Raw genomic sequence first — 16,467 nt, 5'->3', positions numbered from 1 at the left:
TATCTTGCTCCTTTGCACCCCAGTATTTCTACTTTGCACATTCATGTACTGCACATCTACCATTCCAGTGTTTAATTGCATTTACTTCGCCACCATAGCCTATTTATTGCCTTACCTCCCCTCATTTGCACACATTGTATATAGACTTGTTTATCTATTGCGTTATTGACTGTTTATGTATCCTATGTGTAACTGTGTTGTATGTGTCAAACGGCTTTGCTTTATCTTGGCCAGATCACAGTTGTAAATGAGAACTAGTTCTCAACTTGCCTACCTGGTTAAATAAAGGTGAAATAAAAAACCTCACTAATGCTCGTGGCTGAGTGGAAGCAAGTCCCCGCAGCAATGTTCCAACATCTAGTGGAAAGCATTCCCAGAAGCGGAGGCTGTTATAGCAGAAAAGGGGGGAACCAACTATATTATTGCACCTGATTTTGGAATGAGATGTTCGACGAGCAGGTGTCCACATACTTTTGGTCATGTAGTGTATACGAAATAGAAAACATAGCAATCTAAAACAGATGTTTATACATATGAATCACTTTATTAAGGGAATGATTAGAGAAATGTGTTGTAGGGATGATTTTACATGGTAAACATTTCATTAGACATGACACACAGTGACCCTTCACAATGCCCATCTTGGAGAGCTCTGGCAGGGTCTGGAATGGTACAGTACAGGGCGTTCCTTACAGGCTACAGGCCTGCAGCTTCTTGTCAGCCTGCTTCAGAGACACCCAGGTGTTGAGCATGGAGGCCCTTAGTTTGGACCACACCAGGTGGTCACTGAGCCCAAAGATCTGAGCTGCAAACTGGGCTGCAGCATCAGGGGAGAGGACTGTGGAGCAGCCAAGACCTGTGGGAGAGAGGAGCAGTCAGGGTAAACACACAGATTCATTTCCAGGAGAATAACCATACATTACTGTACACACACACACACACACACAGCAAGACAGACCACATGGAGGATGTACTCACCGCTGGGCATGCGAAGGGATGACCAGATGTCCTGTGCCCCCCAGTCAGGGGTGATAGGAGGGCAATTGATGACTGGGTAGGCGGTGTTTCCTGACATTACTGGACCAAGGCCATTGCTTCTGCCCGCCACAGCCACAAACACAGTCGGTACTCCGTCTCCTGAGAAAATACTGTACATTAGCCCATCCATACAGAAGAGTAAAATGTATAATGTTTTATATTAGATAGGCATTATTTTAGCCAGTATACAGCAGTTACTCCACATACCGAGCCATTATTCAATATGTATGTACCATATAATCTTCCACTTTCAATAAACATAAGCAGGCAACGGCTTGTACAATCTATTTAGAGAGGGGTAGCTATGTTCTTGTTTTTTGTCCACCCACACCAAAAGCGATCAGGACACGCAGGTTGAAATATCAAAACCAACTCACAACTAATTATATCCATTTGGGGACAGGTCAAAAAGCATTAAATATTTATGGCAATTTAGCTAGCTAGCTTTTGCTAGCTAATTTGTCCTGGGAAATTGTTATTTGACCTGAAATGCACAAGGTTCTCTACTCTGACAATTAATCCACAGATAAAATGGTCAACCGAATTCATTTCTCGTCATCTCCCCTCCTTACTTCAGGCTTCTCTTTCTTCATATGGCGATTGGCAACTAACTTTAATAAGGTGCATTAACACAACCGACCTCAGTTCATCTTTCAATCACCCACGTGGGAATATGCTCCTAAAAACCAATGAGAAGATGGGAGAGGCAGGACATGGAGCGTCACAAATATGCAGATGCTTGTTGGCGTGCGCGAGCAGTGTGGGTGCAATGATTGAATATCATGCATGTGTTCATTTATCTTGCAACGCTCGCAAATGTGACATGAGCGGTATGGTCAGCATGTTAGGGGTTGCCAGTAAGGTTAGGGCTATAAGGATGAGCTCAGCCCACCTTCGTATTCAGCTTTGATGTGAAGAGTCTCGTCTGGTCCTTTGTGTGCAGAGGTGACTCGGAGGACACAGTGGATTCCGTAGGAGCCACAGGCCTTCCTGATCTTCTCACAGTGGGCTAGGTCAGAGGTGGAGCCCATCAGAACCACCACTCTGCCACAGGCCTTGGGCTCCAGCAGAAGCTAGGGACACAGACACCCCGTCAGCATCTACTGAATGCCAGACCTAAACTATTTCACCATGGGCTGTACTTGTACCATGTCTCTGTGTGTGTCATGTGACAGATTAAAACAAACTGGGTTAAATTGACAGAGGTTGTGAGGGAGTATGCAAACCTGAGATTACTCGGGTTGATCAAAGACTGGCCACAAAAGGTTGAGCCATTTTAAATGCTGGGATTTACATGAGAATCCCATAATGTCTAGGTTATAACACTGGAATGGAGCTCAATTAACAGACAAGTTCATGTTAAACTACCTGGGCCCAGATTCACAAAACCTTCAGAAATTTCTTAACTATAGATTTAAGTCACCATTCTTCAAAAAGGTTCTTATGATTTACATTTCGACTTAACTTTTTGCTTAAGAAATTAGATTGTTGAAAATAAAGTTATTGGAAATGTTGCTAATTCCAAGATAGCTAAACCCTCGTCTTAAACTCAGGGCAGTGAGAAACTCATGAAAGCAATTGTTTGTTTATTTCACAAACTTAATCTGAAAGTTTCAGTATTGATTATTTTAAACCCAAGAACATGTTTTAGAACAGTAATCTCAGTAAGAAATAAGCTAACATGATTTGCTATGCAACTATTTTAGCTAGCAATGGCATACACATCTTAAAGACACTTAAGAACTTTGTATGAACATCATTCATTCTTAAAGTATTGAGGGATTGCACTTACGAAGTTATTTTTTCTTCTTAAGAACCTTTAAGTTTTTGCATAAGTAGTGTTTTGTAACTCTGGGCCCTGATCCTCTATCATTATGGTATGTTGATTCAAAACAAACTAGTGGCCGTCGTCCTGACAAGAAATACAGCTAGTTGGCTCCTGTTATTTTAGGCTAAAGGGCACAAAGCTAGCCTACCTTCACTCTTTCAGAGACCCACTCAAAGTTTTTCTTCACCATCTGCATGGCCTCAGGAGTCACCTCCTTCAGGTCCCGGTACACCTGCAGAGGACACAAGTTTTTACTACAGCTAACATGGTGTAACTCAAAATCTGAGGTGGTTAAATTATGGCAAAATTAGCATTTTTCCATGAAGGGAAGGCAGGATAGCAGCATTGGACAGAGCTACGCAGCAGACGATCTCACCTGCTTGTCTTTCTGCTGACTCCGATCTCCCGCAGGCCACAGCCTCCAGGAATCATTGTCAATCACGTCAGCAAGCACAATCTCTTTGGTGCGCACATTCACACCAAACTCAATCTGTCAAACAGTCAGAGAAATGCATGTTAACGGGAACTAAGAGCAAAACAATGGTCCACTTCATTACCTCCCATGACCATCTGAGGGTGGTGCTGAGCCACATACCTTCATGTCCACCAGTGTGCAGTTCTGGGTGGCCCAGGCCCTCTCCAGAACCTCAAAGATGGCAACAGTGCTGCGGTTCATGATGTCCACCTCACAGCGGCCGACGTTGAGCCCAGCCAGAGAGAACTTAGTCTCCAGCAGCTGCTCCTCCGACCACTGAGGGTCATTGTTGGCATCATCCTAAGACAAACAAATAGTGACCAAGATTTCAGATAATGATGTAAACTGTAGAACACGGCAATATTTGTATGAAGGTGGATGAGTTGATGATGGATGAAGCACCTAACTTGAAATGTTTTCACTTGAGTGGAAAATTAATGTGTGCAAATTAAGTAGGAAGATTGGATTATCAGAGAGACTGAATTTCTCTGCTGGACATGATTGGACAGATACAAACACCTTGAAGAACATCTCCAATTTCAGAGGGGAGAACCTGTAGCCCTCCTTGACCCCTGGGTTCCTCTTCAGGAAGGATCCAGTAGCCACCCGCCGACAGACCCACTCGATGGGGATCATCTCACAGTGGGCCGCCACGAACGCAGTCTCTGACTGCTGCCTTACAAAGGCTGTCTTGATGCCTGAGGTATAAAAAGAACACCACGAGGACTTACTCAGCCATTGGTGATTAAACAGCACCACAACTACAGCTGTGAAGGAAGCCAATTATCAGTCAGTGAAGCCATTGTTTTACATTTTAGCAGACGCTCTTATCCAGAGCGACTTACAGTAGTGAATGCATACATTTTTTTTCTCTCTCTCCGTAGTAGCTAGATGAAGGGGAGGAAAGGGGGCTGGGTCACGTTCTGTTTGATTAAAAGATGTTCCGAATCAAGGAATTCCTTTCCACAGTTTAGCTTACATCATGAGGGACACATCGGATGCAATTACCCCCCCCCCCCATTTCTTTTAAAATTGCTGTGATATGGAGAGTCATTTCTGAACAGGGGGTGTTTAATAATGGACTACCATGATCTCAAGGTCAAAATACAGGAATACAACATGACCTGGATACCCAGGACAGCTGCCCACTGTGGTCAGTTATAGACAGAACATTCACTAATCATAGCTGTTTGTTTGCATTCTAGCCTGTGGACAAATGCATTCATGAACGTTGGCACACTTTACTGACCCAGACAATATATATTTCTCACATTACCATAAAGCTTTAAAATTGATTACAGAATATTATGAATATATGGAGGGAACAAACTAATCATTAGCATTAACGAGCTACAATCATGAATGATAATTGAAAATACTGTGGCCTGAAGACTCACCCGCTTCCTGCAGTAGCTTGAAAACACAGCTCGTGGTTCTGTTTGCTATCGCGGCCTTGCCCTCCATCTGGTCCTTCCTCACCGCATTCCCGGCTGTGATTTGGTCCTTGGACTGGACCAGAACATGGCCTGGCTCATCCACGAGCTCGAAGATCTGCTTGGTCTTTCCCTCATTTAGTTTCTGTCCAAGTTTCAGCACTTTAACAACTGAAAGCAGAAAAACATCAGTACGAAATCGACGCTGAAACAATTTTTTTTACGGGAAACGCGGGTTTACAGTGGACATCCAATTATATTGTCACTTCGACTATCAATCTGACTTGATGCTGTTTGCAACTGAAGAAAAATATGTTGTACAAGTTTTATTTTACATGAAACCATACCTGATGCAGGCGCCATGTTGGTTGATAATCTGAAAACCTGAAAAATAAAGCAAGTAAAGTTAAATGAAATCAACAGTGTGGGAAATGTACACCAAAAATATCTTACTTTCATCTAGATTTCTCGCCACTTTACCTGCAACTCGTGGAGTCCGCGCAGAAAGATAAATGTGCAGCAGGAATCACGACTGCTTTTCTAAAGCCAAAAAGCCAATTACAACTTAGTATCGATTCAGGAATAACCAATTATAGTAATGTAGTCCTCACCACGTGGGGAAAACTTTTTTTCTTCCGCTGCTCACCCCAACATATCCTATCATCCCAAACACGGGCATAGTTGTAAAATAGGTGTCTTTGAATTTTTACTTAGTATCTATTGAATACTTTCAAATAAATCTAATAACTTTACCACCAAAAAACATAGGGTGAATGATTGCATATCGGTTCTCAGTCAAAGTCCTAATCGATATTTGAGTTTGTATTACTTTCGCAATTTGACACCGAGTACTCCGTCTGTTGTCAGGGGATGTCAACGAAGTTCCCCATTTTGTATCCCTGTAGATTGAGCCCGTTCGTGTAGCCGGAGCTCTGTTGTCAACACGTGGCCAGTGTTTGAGCGTGGAGATACACGCTGTGTGAAGTAGACAAGCACCGGAGGCCCAGGGACTTAAGAATGAGCGAGTTCGAAGAATCTGGCATCGGAGAAGAGTGCGGAGTTTTCGGCTGTGTTGCAGCAGGAGAATGGCCAACACAACTAGAAGTTGCCCAAGTGTTAACTTTGGGACTTGTCGCGCTACAACATAGGTGAGTTGATATTTTCTAGCTAGCAAATTTATATAGCGTCGTTAACGTTTGTATAGCAATCCGCTAATCACAAATTCCCACAATCTTGCCCATAATTGACTAGCTACACTGCTATAATGGTTACAACTTTCATCACTTAAAAAAATGCATTGTAGTGGGCAATGTCTCAAAACAACATGGAGGTGTGACGTCAACGTTACACATTGCTTTGCAACTTTGTACATTGTGTTACATTGTTTCCCGTTAAAGTATGGCGATCTCTGGACTTCCTTGGATTCCAGACTGCTACATTTCTCCAATGCAGACTCCACTCAATATCTTTCGTAAAGGTATTGTGTGCCACAACTTTCAGACTTCTATTGTATACAACAGTCAACTGGTTACAATGATAACATCATTTGTAACATTCGGACGTGATTAGGCCTACCTGTTTTTGTCGGACAGAGGCTGCCATTGAGTAGACTGAGTTGATCTCTATAATGGGAATGTATTGGTCCTCCTCCAGTTTGCACTGGAAATGAATACTCTCAGCACAGCTGCCCCCAGTATCATGTCCCTTCACAATTCTACAGGTATCTAAAGAAAACAAGGATTCAAGAGGGCTAATACATCAGAGTTTGGGTTGAGGGGTTAAATGCCTTCATCATTGATTCATCAATCACTTTTGTGTAGAAGTTTGATTCTTGACCTTGGTCCTCTCAAGTTGATTGTGCTGATGTGTTCTGAGAACATTTAAAAATGTATACTAAAGAATGCAATCTGCACAATCTTCAGTTTACTGAAAACACTGTTCTGCGTTTTGAGCACATGGATACACAGAATTCAAATTGCAGTTTTGTAAAGAAGGCTAGTGGTTTTGCCCATTCTCAGACATTTTCTGGCTACTCTCACCAGCCCGCTCTCCCATGATTAGATTAGGAGTCTTATTGGTAAGTCACAGGACTGACTCACACAGTCACACCGGCCATCATTAGTCTGTTACTGAGCCTTTGGTCACGAGTGGATTTTAAAATGACATGAGACATAATTGTGGTACAATTTGAAACCTTGATCCAACGCTTTCCTTTTCAGTCCTCTTTTTGCAGTCAGATCCTGTCTTTTATCGGTATCAGAATTGTCTGGAAGGAACACAGAGGCATGCGACATCACTGTTAATGCACAATATCATCACTTATTTTCCTCAACCAGGTTCTACTGGCTCCAACTACCAGCAGTAGGGCCGATTGGGTTTATTATTTTATTTTATAAATTAGCTTGTTATAGGCAACAAAAGACTTGTGGGATATGTCTGAAGATGTAATGGCGTGCGTTGGAGTGTCTGCTATTTTTTTATATAGTCACCACTAAACTACAGCTATGAAGGAAGCCAATTATCAGTCAATCAGGGAAGCCATTGTCTTAGATGAAAGGGGGCTGGGGTGGGTCACGTTCTGTTTGATTAACAGAAGCATCTTCCGAGTCACAAGGAATTCATTTCCACGGTTTAGCTTACATCATGAGCGACACATTGGATGCACTTACCCCATTTCTTTTAAAATTGCTGTGATATGGAGAGTCATTTCTGAACAGGGAGTGTTTAATACTGGACTACCATGATCTCAAGGTCAAAATAAAGGAATACAACATGACCTGGATACCCAGGACAGCTGCCCACTGTGGTCAGTTATAGACAGAACATTCACTAATCATAGCTGTTTGTTTGCATTCTAGCCTGTGGACAAATGCATTTAGTGGTGACTTTTATATAGTCACCACTAAATGATTTGGAGTGACCTTAGGTTGATCTACAAAGGAGTCACTTTCTTACCTGTGTGTGTTTGTTTGTCCTCATTCTTTGGGATAACCTCATAGCTTTGAGCTGTGTAAGAGTTAACTGGACAAGTTATGGCATCTGTGTCATCCTCATACCCCATCATGGCCCCAGCCAAAATGGCGCCAGCCTCTGCTTGTTCCTCATATCCCATGGCAGGTCCACTCTCCGACCTGGTCAAAATGGCATCCACCTCGTCATAGAACCTCATGAGACGGCGTGGGTCTGTGCTGTCAGCCCTGCCCCTCTGTAGGGAGCGATACAGGTACTTGAGGTTCTTGTATTTGGTGTGACACTGCTTCCAGTCGCGCTCCACCCCCTGCTGCAGGAGCCGGCAGGAGATCTGCACAAAGATATCCCTCTTCCTGGTGGAGCTCTCCAGCTGCCTGCACACACCCTCCTCAGACCACACCTGGATCAGAGCACGCACCTCCTGGTCACTCCAGTTCCGGCCTGTGTCAGACACCGTTACCACGTGGAACTGCTCGGAGCTAGATTGATCCAATGGTGATAGATGGACTCCTAGGATGGGAGACAGAATGTAGAATAGAGTGAGCATAAGCAATTATGCCAAGCCCATGTACTGCACAGCATTTCAGAAGGCTTTTCTGCCATAGGTTATTTGATTACACATACCTGATTCCCTTTGGTTTTGGTCTGTGTCTAGCTCATAATCGTCACTGTTGTCATCTGAAAGATGCATTGTTCTAGAAATGTTAAAAATAGGTCTAAGCAATGTATTCATTCAGTATCTCATCACCATCTGTAAACTTGTAGTATTATTTTTGTTGTTGTTAAAATCTCACCATCGTCTATCTCAATGACCAGGTCTCCTTCAGGTTCTTTAGACTGTGTCTTGCCTTCCAGAAGGCCCAGCCTCCCAGCTCCCTGGTTCCCTTCAGGTCCTCTCTGCATATCCTGGTCCCCATCAAATCCCCTGTCCAGCACTATGGCCTCTACCTCATCAAAGAACTTCATGTACCTTCCTGGGCCACTTCCACTGCTGCCTGCAGCGGCCTGGGCGCTCTTGGCTGTCTTGTACTCATACTTGAGGTTCTTGTATTTAGTGCGGCATTGTTTCCAGTTGCGCACCACTCCAAAGCCCCTCTGCATGCAGCGGGCCATCTCCTGGAAGATGGCCTTGTTGCGTAGCGTTCCTTTGAGGCGTTGGCGGACGTGGCGGTCAGACCAGACACAAAGCAGAGCTCGCACCTCCTCATCTGTCCAATGGCGGCCCCCCTCAGGGCCCACGTATTGGCCATAAGGGAGAGCCTCGCGAAGAATCTGACACAGGCCTCCTAAACAAACACACACATACATTTTTAAAGAATGTCAATCAGGGGATCTATTTTTGATATTGTCTGTTATTGATACTCTGGTTTATTTAGATTCAGTGTAACCCTTTTTCTAGGCTAATGGTATGTGACTCCAGTTATGTCTGAGTCAACATTTTGGTCATGAAGCAGCCTCTAATCTAAATGAGGGATACCTCAAAGATGATGCTAATTAGACTACTGCTGTGTATACTAAACATCTTCCGATGTTATTCTTTGTAAATTAGTCTATAAAAGTCCAGTGTGTCAGCATTATAATATTTTTTCTCAGCCAGTACACTTTTCCAGTTACCTTCCTGTATTATGACTGAGGAAGAGTGAGCCACTTTCTCACTGGTCAGATCCTCCTTTTCCTCCCAGTCACTTTGGTTCATTTGGGTGTCCATCATGGCTGCTTCCCCCTGGCTGTAGTTGGTGGATGTGCCTGGCTGTTCAGCCTTCCTGCCCTGCAGTCCCAGCCTCCTGCACTGGGCCTGGCACTCCCTCCAGCCACGCAGCACGCTCAGCCCTTTCAGCTGCTCTGAGATGCATTCAAATGTGGCTCTACTGCATACACCTGAATGCTGAGCTGCTCCCAGCTCCCCCCACACTGACAGAAGAGCCAGCACCTCCGCTTCCCTCCACTGCCCTGCTGCACCTGTCTCCTCCACCTCTAGAATCTCCTCCTCTTCACCTCCTCTTTGTCTCCCTGCTCCTTTCTCCATGTTTGAGCTGACCTGGAAATGCTTCTTTCTCTCCCAGCCCCCCTTCCTCTGGTGCCTGGTTCCCAAGGCAACCAGGCGGTTAAGCCGAGAGGAACGCCCACCAAATCAAAGCAGCCTCACTACTGGCTTAAGCTGTGTGGTGTGGGGGAGGGATGGATGGACTGTAATCCGAGAAGCAGCTTGGTAAATCGGCTGATGCTGCAGTGCAAGGCCACTCCATATAAGGCAACTCCACTGCAGATACACATAGCCCATCATTTTTCCTCTGTTCTAAAACCCTTCTCCTTTACCAAACCGGTTAAGTCTGCCCTAAGACGATATACATACAGAAAAGCTAGCCTCAAACATGTTGCATCAAGCAAATTGTCTGAAGACTAGAACCTAAATGTTATTCAAGCAATTTATTTGTCTTTGTTTATTTAGGGGTCAGGAAAGTGCTGGAATCGTCACAAGTAATGGAGTCAACCCACCAACGTACAACACCCTCAAGGTAAAAATGTGTGACATATAGAACCATTCAGTACGAAAACATGAAAGAGAAACATGGCTATAATCACACTCATTCCAAATAATGATGATTACTCAACATCCTTTCAGTGTCCTCAAACTAAGCACAATACCACCACCTTTCCCCCAAAACACATTAACACGTCAACTAAAGTCTCAGACGGGGAGGGAACCTACTGTACAGAAATAAGACAACAGTTATATCATCACGCTAAAGCTTTACTGATCACATTTAGGCTACAATTTGTATTTATTTTTATGAATGCTCAAGATTTTAGGAGTCAATGTTCAGTATGTGTGTCCAAGATGTCTGCATGTGTTATTGTTCTGATTTGGTATGTCGCTTCCCTTCACAGGGGATGGGGTTAGTGAACAATGCCTTTCCGCCTGAGGACCTTCTGAAGCTGCGCTATGGTAACCTGGGCATCGGCCACACACGCTACTCCACCACGGGCATCTCTGAGCTGCAGAACTGCCAGCCCTTTGTGGTGGACACACTGCACGGCAAGATAGCTGTGGCACACAACGGGGAGCTGGTCAATGCAGCCGCACTGCGTAAAAAGGTGGGCCATGCTGTCATATGCAATGACTGTGTGTGCATTTGTTTATATTGTAGTTGATTATTGTGTATTTGTGTATAAGCATACATAACTGTGTGTGTATGGCAGGTGATGCGTCACGGCGTGGGCCTCTCCACCAGCTCAGACAGTGAGCTCATCACCCAGCTGCTGGCTCTGACTCCGCCCATGGAGGAGCTGGATGCCCCTGACTGGGTGGCCAGGTACATACTATGGCCTTCTAATCCATTCCAATAATACCCCATTTCTTTAACCCCCTGTAAAGATCATCATCTTGATTGATTGTTTATTCTCTCCATTGCAGGATAAAGAACCTGATGCATGAGACCCCTACATCCTACTCACTGCTGGTGATGTACACAGATGTGATCTATGCTATCCGTGACCCGTATGGAAACAGACCCCTCAGCATCGGACGCCTCGTCCCCATTTCTAAACTCCACACTGCAGGTGTTTTTGGTCCTTCCTTAGCGCTGCATGGTATTTGTGTATCTTTGTCATGTGTATTTTCGATTTAACTAATCTACGAGCAGAGTTACTAATCTATGTAAAGTTAGTCAAATATATTGGCATACTTGCACTTTATAATGGAGTGCAATGGTGCAGAATGATCTGTTTTCTCTTTTCTAAACTGGTTGAATGGCTATTTTTACCCAGTAGGGACTTGCAACTTACCACAGGTAAGATAAATTAGAATCACTTGCCTCCAACCAAATTATGATTCAGGCATTTTTTTGACTAAAGTGAAAATTCTAAATTGTATTTTTTGGTTCTGTGCAATTTGTAAATCAAACAAATACTTGTGTGAACACAAAGTATAAAAAATAAGTCATCTTATTTTAGAAGAAATAGTGAGTCGTGCAAGTGTGCCAATATATTTGACCGCAACAGCTCTGGAAAAAATTAATAGACCACTGCAAAATGATCAGTTTCTCTGGTTTTACTATTTGTAGGTATGTGTTTGGGTAAAATGAACATTTTTGTTTTATTCTATAAACTACTGACAGCATTTCTTCTAAATAAAAATATTGTAATTTAGAGCATTAATTTGCAGAAAATGACAACTGGTCAAATGAACAAACAATATGCAGTGTTGTCAGAACTCGAATAATGCAAAGAAAATAAGTTCATATTCATTTTTAAACAACACAATACTAATGTTTTAACTTAGGAAGAGTTCAGAAATCAATATTTGGTGGAATAACCCTGATTTTCAATCACAGCTTTCATGTGTCTTGGCATGCTCTCCACCAGTCTTTTATATTGATGTTGGGTGACTTTATGCCACTCCTGGAGTAAAAATTCAAGTAGCTCGGCTTTGATGGCTTGTGACCATCCATCTTCCTCTTGATCACATTCCAGAGGTTTTCAATGGGGTTCAGGTCTGGAGATTGGGCAGGCCATGACAGGGTCTTGATCTGGTGGTCCTCCATCCACACCTTGATTGACCTGGCTGTGTGGCTTGGAGCATTTTCCTGCTGGAAAAACCAATGTTAATTGAAATGCATTCATGAAGCTGGTTGAGATAATGCCAAGAGTGTGCAAAGCTGTCATCAAGGCAAAGGGTGGCTACTTGGAAGAATCTCATGTGAAATGTTTTTATTTGTTTAACACTTTGTTTTGGTTACTACATGATTCCATATGTGTTATTTCATAGTTTTGATGTCTTCACTAATATTCTACAATGTAGAAAATGGTAAAAAAAATTAAAGAAAAACCCTTGAATGAGTAGGTGTCCAAACTTTTGACTGGTACTGTATATAAAATTGAGAAAGGATGGATGATTGACAAGGCCATATTGTGTCCTCTGTCAGGTGCTGGCGAGGGAGACACAGAGGGCTGGGTGGTGTCATCAGAGTCCTGCAGCTTCCAGTCAATCGGTGCCAAGTGAGCTCTCATCACCAGTGACCAACCTCTTATTGCCATGGCAACATGTGGTCCTGTGGCTCACAAGCTTCTTTCTCTCTCTGTCTGTTCCTTAGGTACTACAGAGAGGTGATGCCTGGAGAGATAGTCCAGATCTCTAAACACGGTGTGAAGTCCCTAAGCATTGTCCCTCGCCCCGAGGGAGACCTCCCTGCCTTTTGCATCTTTGAATATGTTTACTTTGCCAGACCAGACTCCATATTTGAAGGTAGGCATAGATAGTAGTTGTCCTGGCTAATAACACAAAAACGTTTTAAGTTGTACTGAGTCAGTGAGAGTAGTAAATACTTTGGCTGGGAGGTTACAGCACATTACTTGCTTTTTAGCTGATGCCAGAGTAGCTATAGTTTCCTCAATGTTTCCACCTGGTGTTGCAGGTCAGATGGTGTACACAGTCAGGCAGCGCTGTGGACGGCAGCTAGCCATTGAGGCCCCTACAGAGGCAGACGTGGTCAGCACTGTGCCTGAGTCTGCTACTCCTGCTGCACTGGGATATGCGGAACAGGTGAGTCGTGGCACCTATTGAATGTTGATAGCAATAGGGTGCATATTCTGACTCGTGCATATACAATATTCTGGGCTTCAGTTTGTACTCTTCTGTTCCGTCTCTGCAGTCGGGATTGCCGTACGTAGAGGTTCTGTGTAAGAACCGCTACGTTGGGAGGACATTTATTCAACCAAACACACGCCTCAGGCAGTTGGGGGTGGCCAAGAAATTTGGTGCGCTGACAGACAACTTTGCAGGCAAGCGGGTGGTGCTTGTTGATGATTCCATCGTCAGGGGCAACACCATCGCCCCCATAATCAAGCTGTTGAAGGAAGCAGGAGCCACAGAGGTGAGTGGCCCAGAGTTGATCATTATCAGTACTCCTCTTAATATCAATTATACTGCATGTTAGTTTCTCTCTCCTGTTTATAATGGTTGATTACTCAAGTTTCAGTAAAGTTTTGTTAGTCGTATGTATGTGATATGCATGGTATACATCGTCCTATGAAATGCTTACTTGCAGGTTCCTTCTCGACAATGAAACGACTACATCGGGTCTCACATTGTCTGTCTGTAATGACCACTCATTTTGGTTGCTGACCTCCCTTCCCTAGGTCCACATCCGCGTTGCCTCCCCACCCATCAGGTTCCCCTGCTACATGGGCATCAACATCCCCACAAAAGAGGAGCTCATTGCTAACAGGCCAGAGTTTAAGGACATTGCTGGCTACATTGGTGAGATTTGGAATACTTATTATTCGATGTGTGTGTGGTCCAGATTTTAAAACGGTGATGTTGTTCTGTAATGTAGGTGCCAGCAGCGTGCAGTATCTGTCAGTGGAGGGCCTGGTGTCAGCGGTGCAGGGGGGAATCCCCTCCCTCCAGAAGGATGAGCGGATCAGCACCAACACCAAGGCCAGCAGGAGAGTGGGCCACTGCACCGCCTGCCTCACAGGCAAATACCCTGTGGAACTGGAGTGGTGACCGCTGACCAACCTCAAACCACAACCACTATCTTGACCACACTACTGCTGTTATTGTACTTAACCTAATGTCTAAAGTGTAAACCTTAACCCTACTCTAACCAAGGAAGTGCCTCTTGGAGCCTACTTGGTCACAGTATGGGTGCCTGGGGCATGGCCTCACCTTGACAAGTAAACACAGAATTGCTGTAGCTACAAAAAATTTCCTGAAAGCTGTTACTGTTTGAGTGGTGCCTGGCCTGCTTTGGTCTGAAACCTTTGGGCCTTGATGCTTCCACGCTGGCAGCACAATAACCTTATGCATGTCAATGTTTTACATTTAAACCCAGCCTTTTCATTCCACATAATATTCCATTGTTATTAAAAACTAGCATTCTGACCCCTTTCTCTCATTGGAGAGATTAGTTACAAGTGGCCTTATCAGCTGTAAGACGCACAACTTCAAACCAAAAACGTTATGTGAAAACAACTTGCTTCCATTTCATTTAACCTAAAACCTGAACTAAATAGACCTGCAAATGTATTTTGCTTATATCCTGTATACAAAGTGGTTGAATCCTGTTTCCCTAACTTTCAGACTAATCACTGTCCCTCCTGTAGTGCATACTACACTGAACAAATATAAATGCAACAATTTCAAATATTTTACTGAGTTAAGAGTTCATAAGCAAATCCTCAATTGGAATAAAATCATTAGGTCCTAATCTATGGATTTCACATGACTGGGAATACAGATATGCATCTGTTGGTCACAGATAACTATCCTTTGCAGAGTTGATCAGGCTGTTGATTGAGGCCTGGGGAATGTTGTCCCACTCATCAATGACTGTGCAAAGTTGATGGATATTGACAGGAGCACGCCGTCGTACACATCGATCCAGAGCATCCCAAACATGCTCAATGGGTGACTTGTCTGGTGAGTATGCAGGCCATGGAATAATATATAGGCCATTTTCAGCTTCCAGGAATTGTGTAGATCCTTGCGACATGGGGCTGTGCATTATCATGCTGAAACATGAGTTGATGGCGGCGGATGAATGGCACAATGGGCCTCAGGATCTCATTCAAATTGTCATCAATAAAAAGCAATCATGTTCGTTTTCCGTAGCTTATGCCTTCCCATACCATAACCCCAACTATGGGGCACTTTGTTCACAACGTTGACATCCGCAAACCGTTCGCCCACACACCATACACACTGTGCCATCTGCCCGGTACAATTGAAACTAGAATTCATCCGTGAAGAGCACACTTCTCCAACATACCAGTGGCCATTGAAAGTGAGGATTTTCCCACGGAAGCCAGTTAGGATGCCGAACTGCAGTCACGTTAAGACCGTGGTGAGGACGTGCATGCAGATAAGCTTCCCTGAAATGGTTTCTGAGGAAGTTTTTCAGTTGTGCAAACCCAGTTACATTAGCTGTCCTGGTGGCTCATCTCAGACCACCCTACACGTGAAGAAGCCGGATGTGGAGGTCCTGGGCTGGCATGGTTACACGTGGTCTGCAGTTGGACGTACTGCCACATTTTAAACCGTTGGAGGCAGCTTACGCTAGAGAAATTAACATTCAATTTCTGGGATCTTTTATTTTTAACCTTCATAAAACATGGGAACAACACTTTACATGTTGCATTTATATTTTTGTTCCATGTAGATTGAAAGACTTTGAACATTTAATTTGTTAATCGTGCTTTCATTTTCCCCATCGTGATAAACAATTCATGAATATGTAAGAAAACGAAAGCAATTAATATAAAATACTTTTGAAAACCTTGTATTTTTTTTAATTACAATTTAAGTCATTCAGTATTTATTATGCATTCAGATATGAAACACCCCCATGGCAGTAATAACATCTATAGGAAATTCAATCTATATACAATACCAAACGTTTGGACACTACTCATTCCAGGGTTTTTATTTTTACTATTTTCTACATTGGAGATTAATAGTGAAGACGTTCAAACTATGAAATAACATATGGAATCATGTAGTAACCAAAAGTGTTAAATAAAAATATTTTATATTAAAGAAGTAGCCACACTTTGCCTTGATGACAGCTTTGCACACGCTTGGCATTCTCTCAACCAGCTTCATGAGGTAGTCACCTGGAATGCATTTCAATTAACAGGTGTGCCTTAAGTTAATTTGTGGAATTTCTAAATGCATTTGAGCCAGTCAGTTGTGTTGTATACAGAAAATAGCCCTATTTGGT

At 43.5% G+C, this 16,467-nt stretch overlaps 2 protein-coding genes across 5 annotated transcripts; one reads left to right on the top strand and one right to left on the bottom strand.

Annotated features, from left to right (window-relative positions):
• Positions 1 to 524: 524 nt before the first annotated feature.
• On the bottom strand, positions 525 to 9,785 carry LOC106560280 (multifunctional protein ADE2). 4 transcript variants are annotated; one of them, XM_014123017.2, is made up of 16 exons: positions 9,359 to 9,785; positions 8,539 to 9,030; positions 8,369 to 8,422; positions 7,730 to 8,254; positions 6,969 to 7,040; positions 6,350 to 6,498; positions 5,255 to 5,314; positions 5,122 to 5,158; positions 4,739 to 4,945; positions 3,861 to 4,039; positions 3,462 to 3,641; positions 3,243 to 3,356; positions 3,015 to 3,098; positions 1,931 to 2,111; positions 979 to 1,137; positions 525 to 856 (listed from the first exon to the last, which is right to left on the bottom strand). In XM_014123017.2, exons 1-16 carry the CDS (start codon positions 9,768 to 9,770, stop codon positions 690 to 692), a joined length of 3,072 nt encoding a protein of 1,023 aa, XP_013978492.1. In that variant the 5' UTR covers positions 9,771 to 9,785; the 3' UTR covers positions 525 to 689. The 4 variants fall into 4 exon arrangements, 3 of the variants coding, with proteins under 3 accessions (XP_013978492.1, XP_045543646.1, XP_013978494.2); XR_001318567.2 differs by lacking the exon at positions 1,931 to 2,111; XM_045687690.1 differs by lacking the exons at positions 6,350 to 6,498; positions 6,969 to 7,040; positions 7,730 to 8,254; ... (1 more) ...; positions 8,539 to 9,030; positions 9,359 to 9,785 and adding an exon at positions 5,604 to 5,874 and having other exon boundaries at positions 5,228 to 5,314.
• On the top strand, positions 5,635 to 16,029 carry LOC106560282 (amidophosphoribosyltransferase). The gene is made up of 11 exons (XM_014123021.2): positions 5,635 to 5,922; positions 10,194 to 10,260; positions 10,634 to 10,840; positions 10,946 to 11,058; positions 11,160 to 11,305; positions 12,670 to 12,742; positions 12,838 to 12,989; positions 13,159 to 13,286; positions 13,396 to 13,617; positions 13,883 to 14,003; positions 14,080 to 16,029. The coding sequence occupies exons 1-11, from the start codon at positions 5,792 to 5,794 to the stop codon at positions 14,250 to 14,252; spliced, it is 1,533 nt and encodes a 510-aa protein (XP_013978496.1). The 5' UTR covers positions 5,635 to 5,791; the 3' UTR covers positions 14,253 to 16,029.
• The last annotated feature ends 438 nt before the right edge of the window (positions 16,030 to 16,467 follow it).

This window comes from Salmo salar, chromosome ssa10, assembly GCF_905237065.1.
Source record: "Salmo salar chromosome ssa10, Ssal_v3.1, whole genome shotgun sequence".
Lineage (NCBI taxonomy): Eukaryota > Metazoa > Chordata > Actinopteri > Salmoniformes > Salmonidae > Salmo > Salmo salar.
The sequence above is the reverse complement of the archived record's forward strand: the minus strand, read 5'-3'. Positions and strand labels throughout refer to the sequence as shown.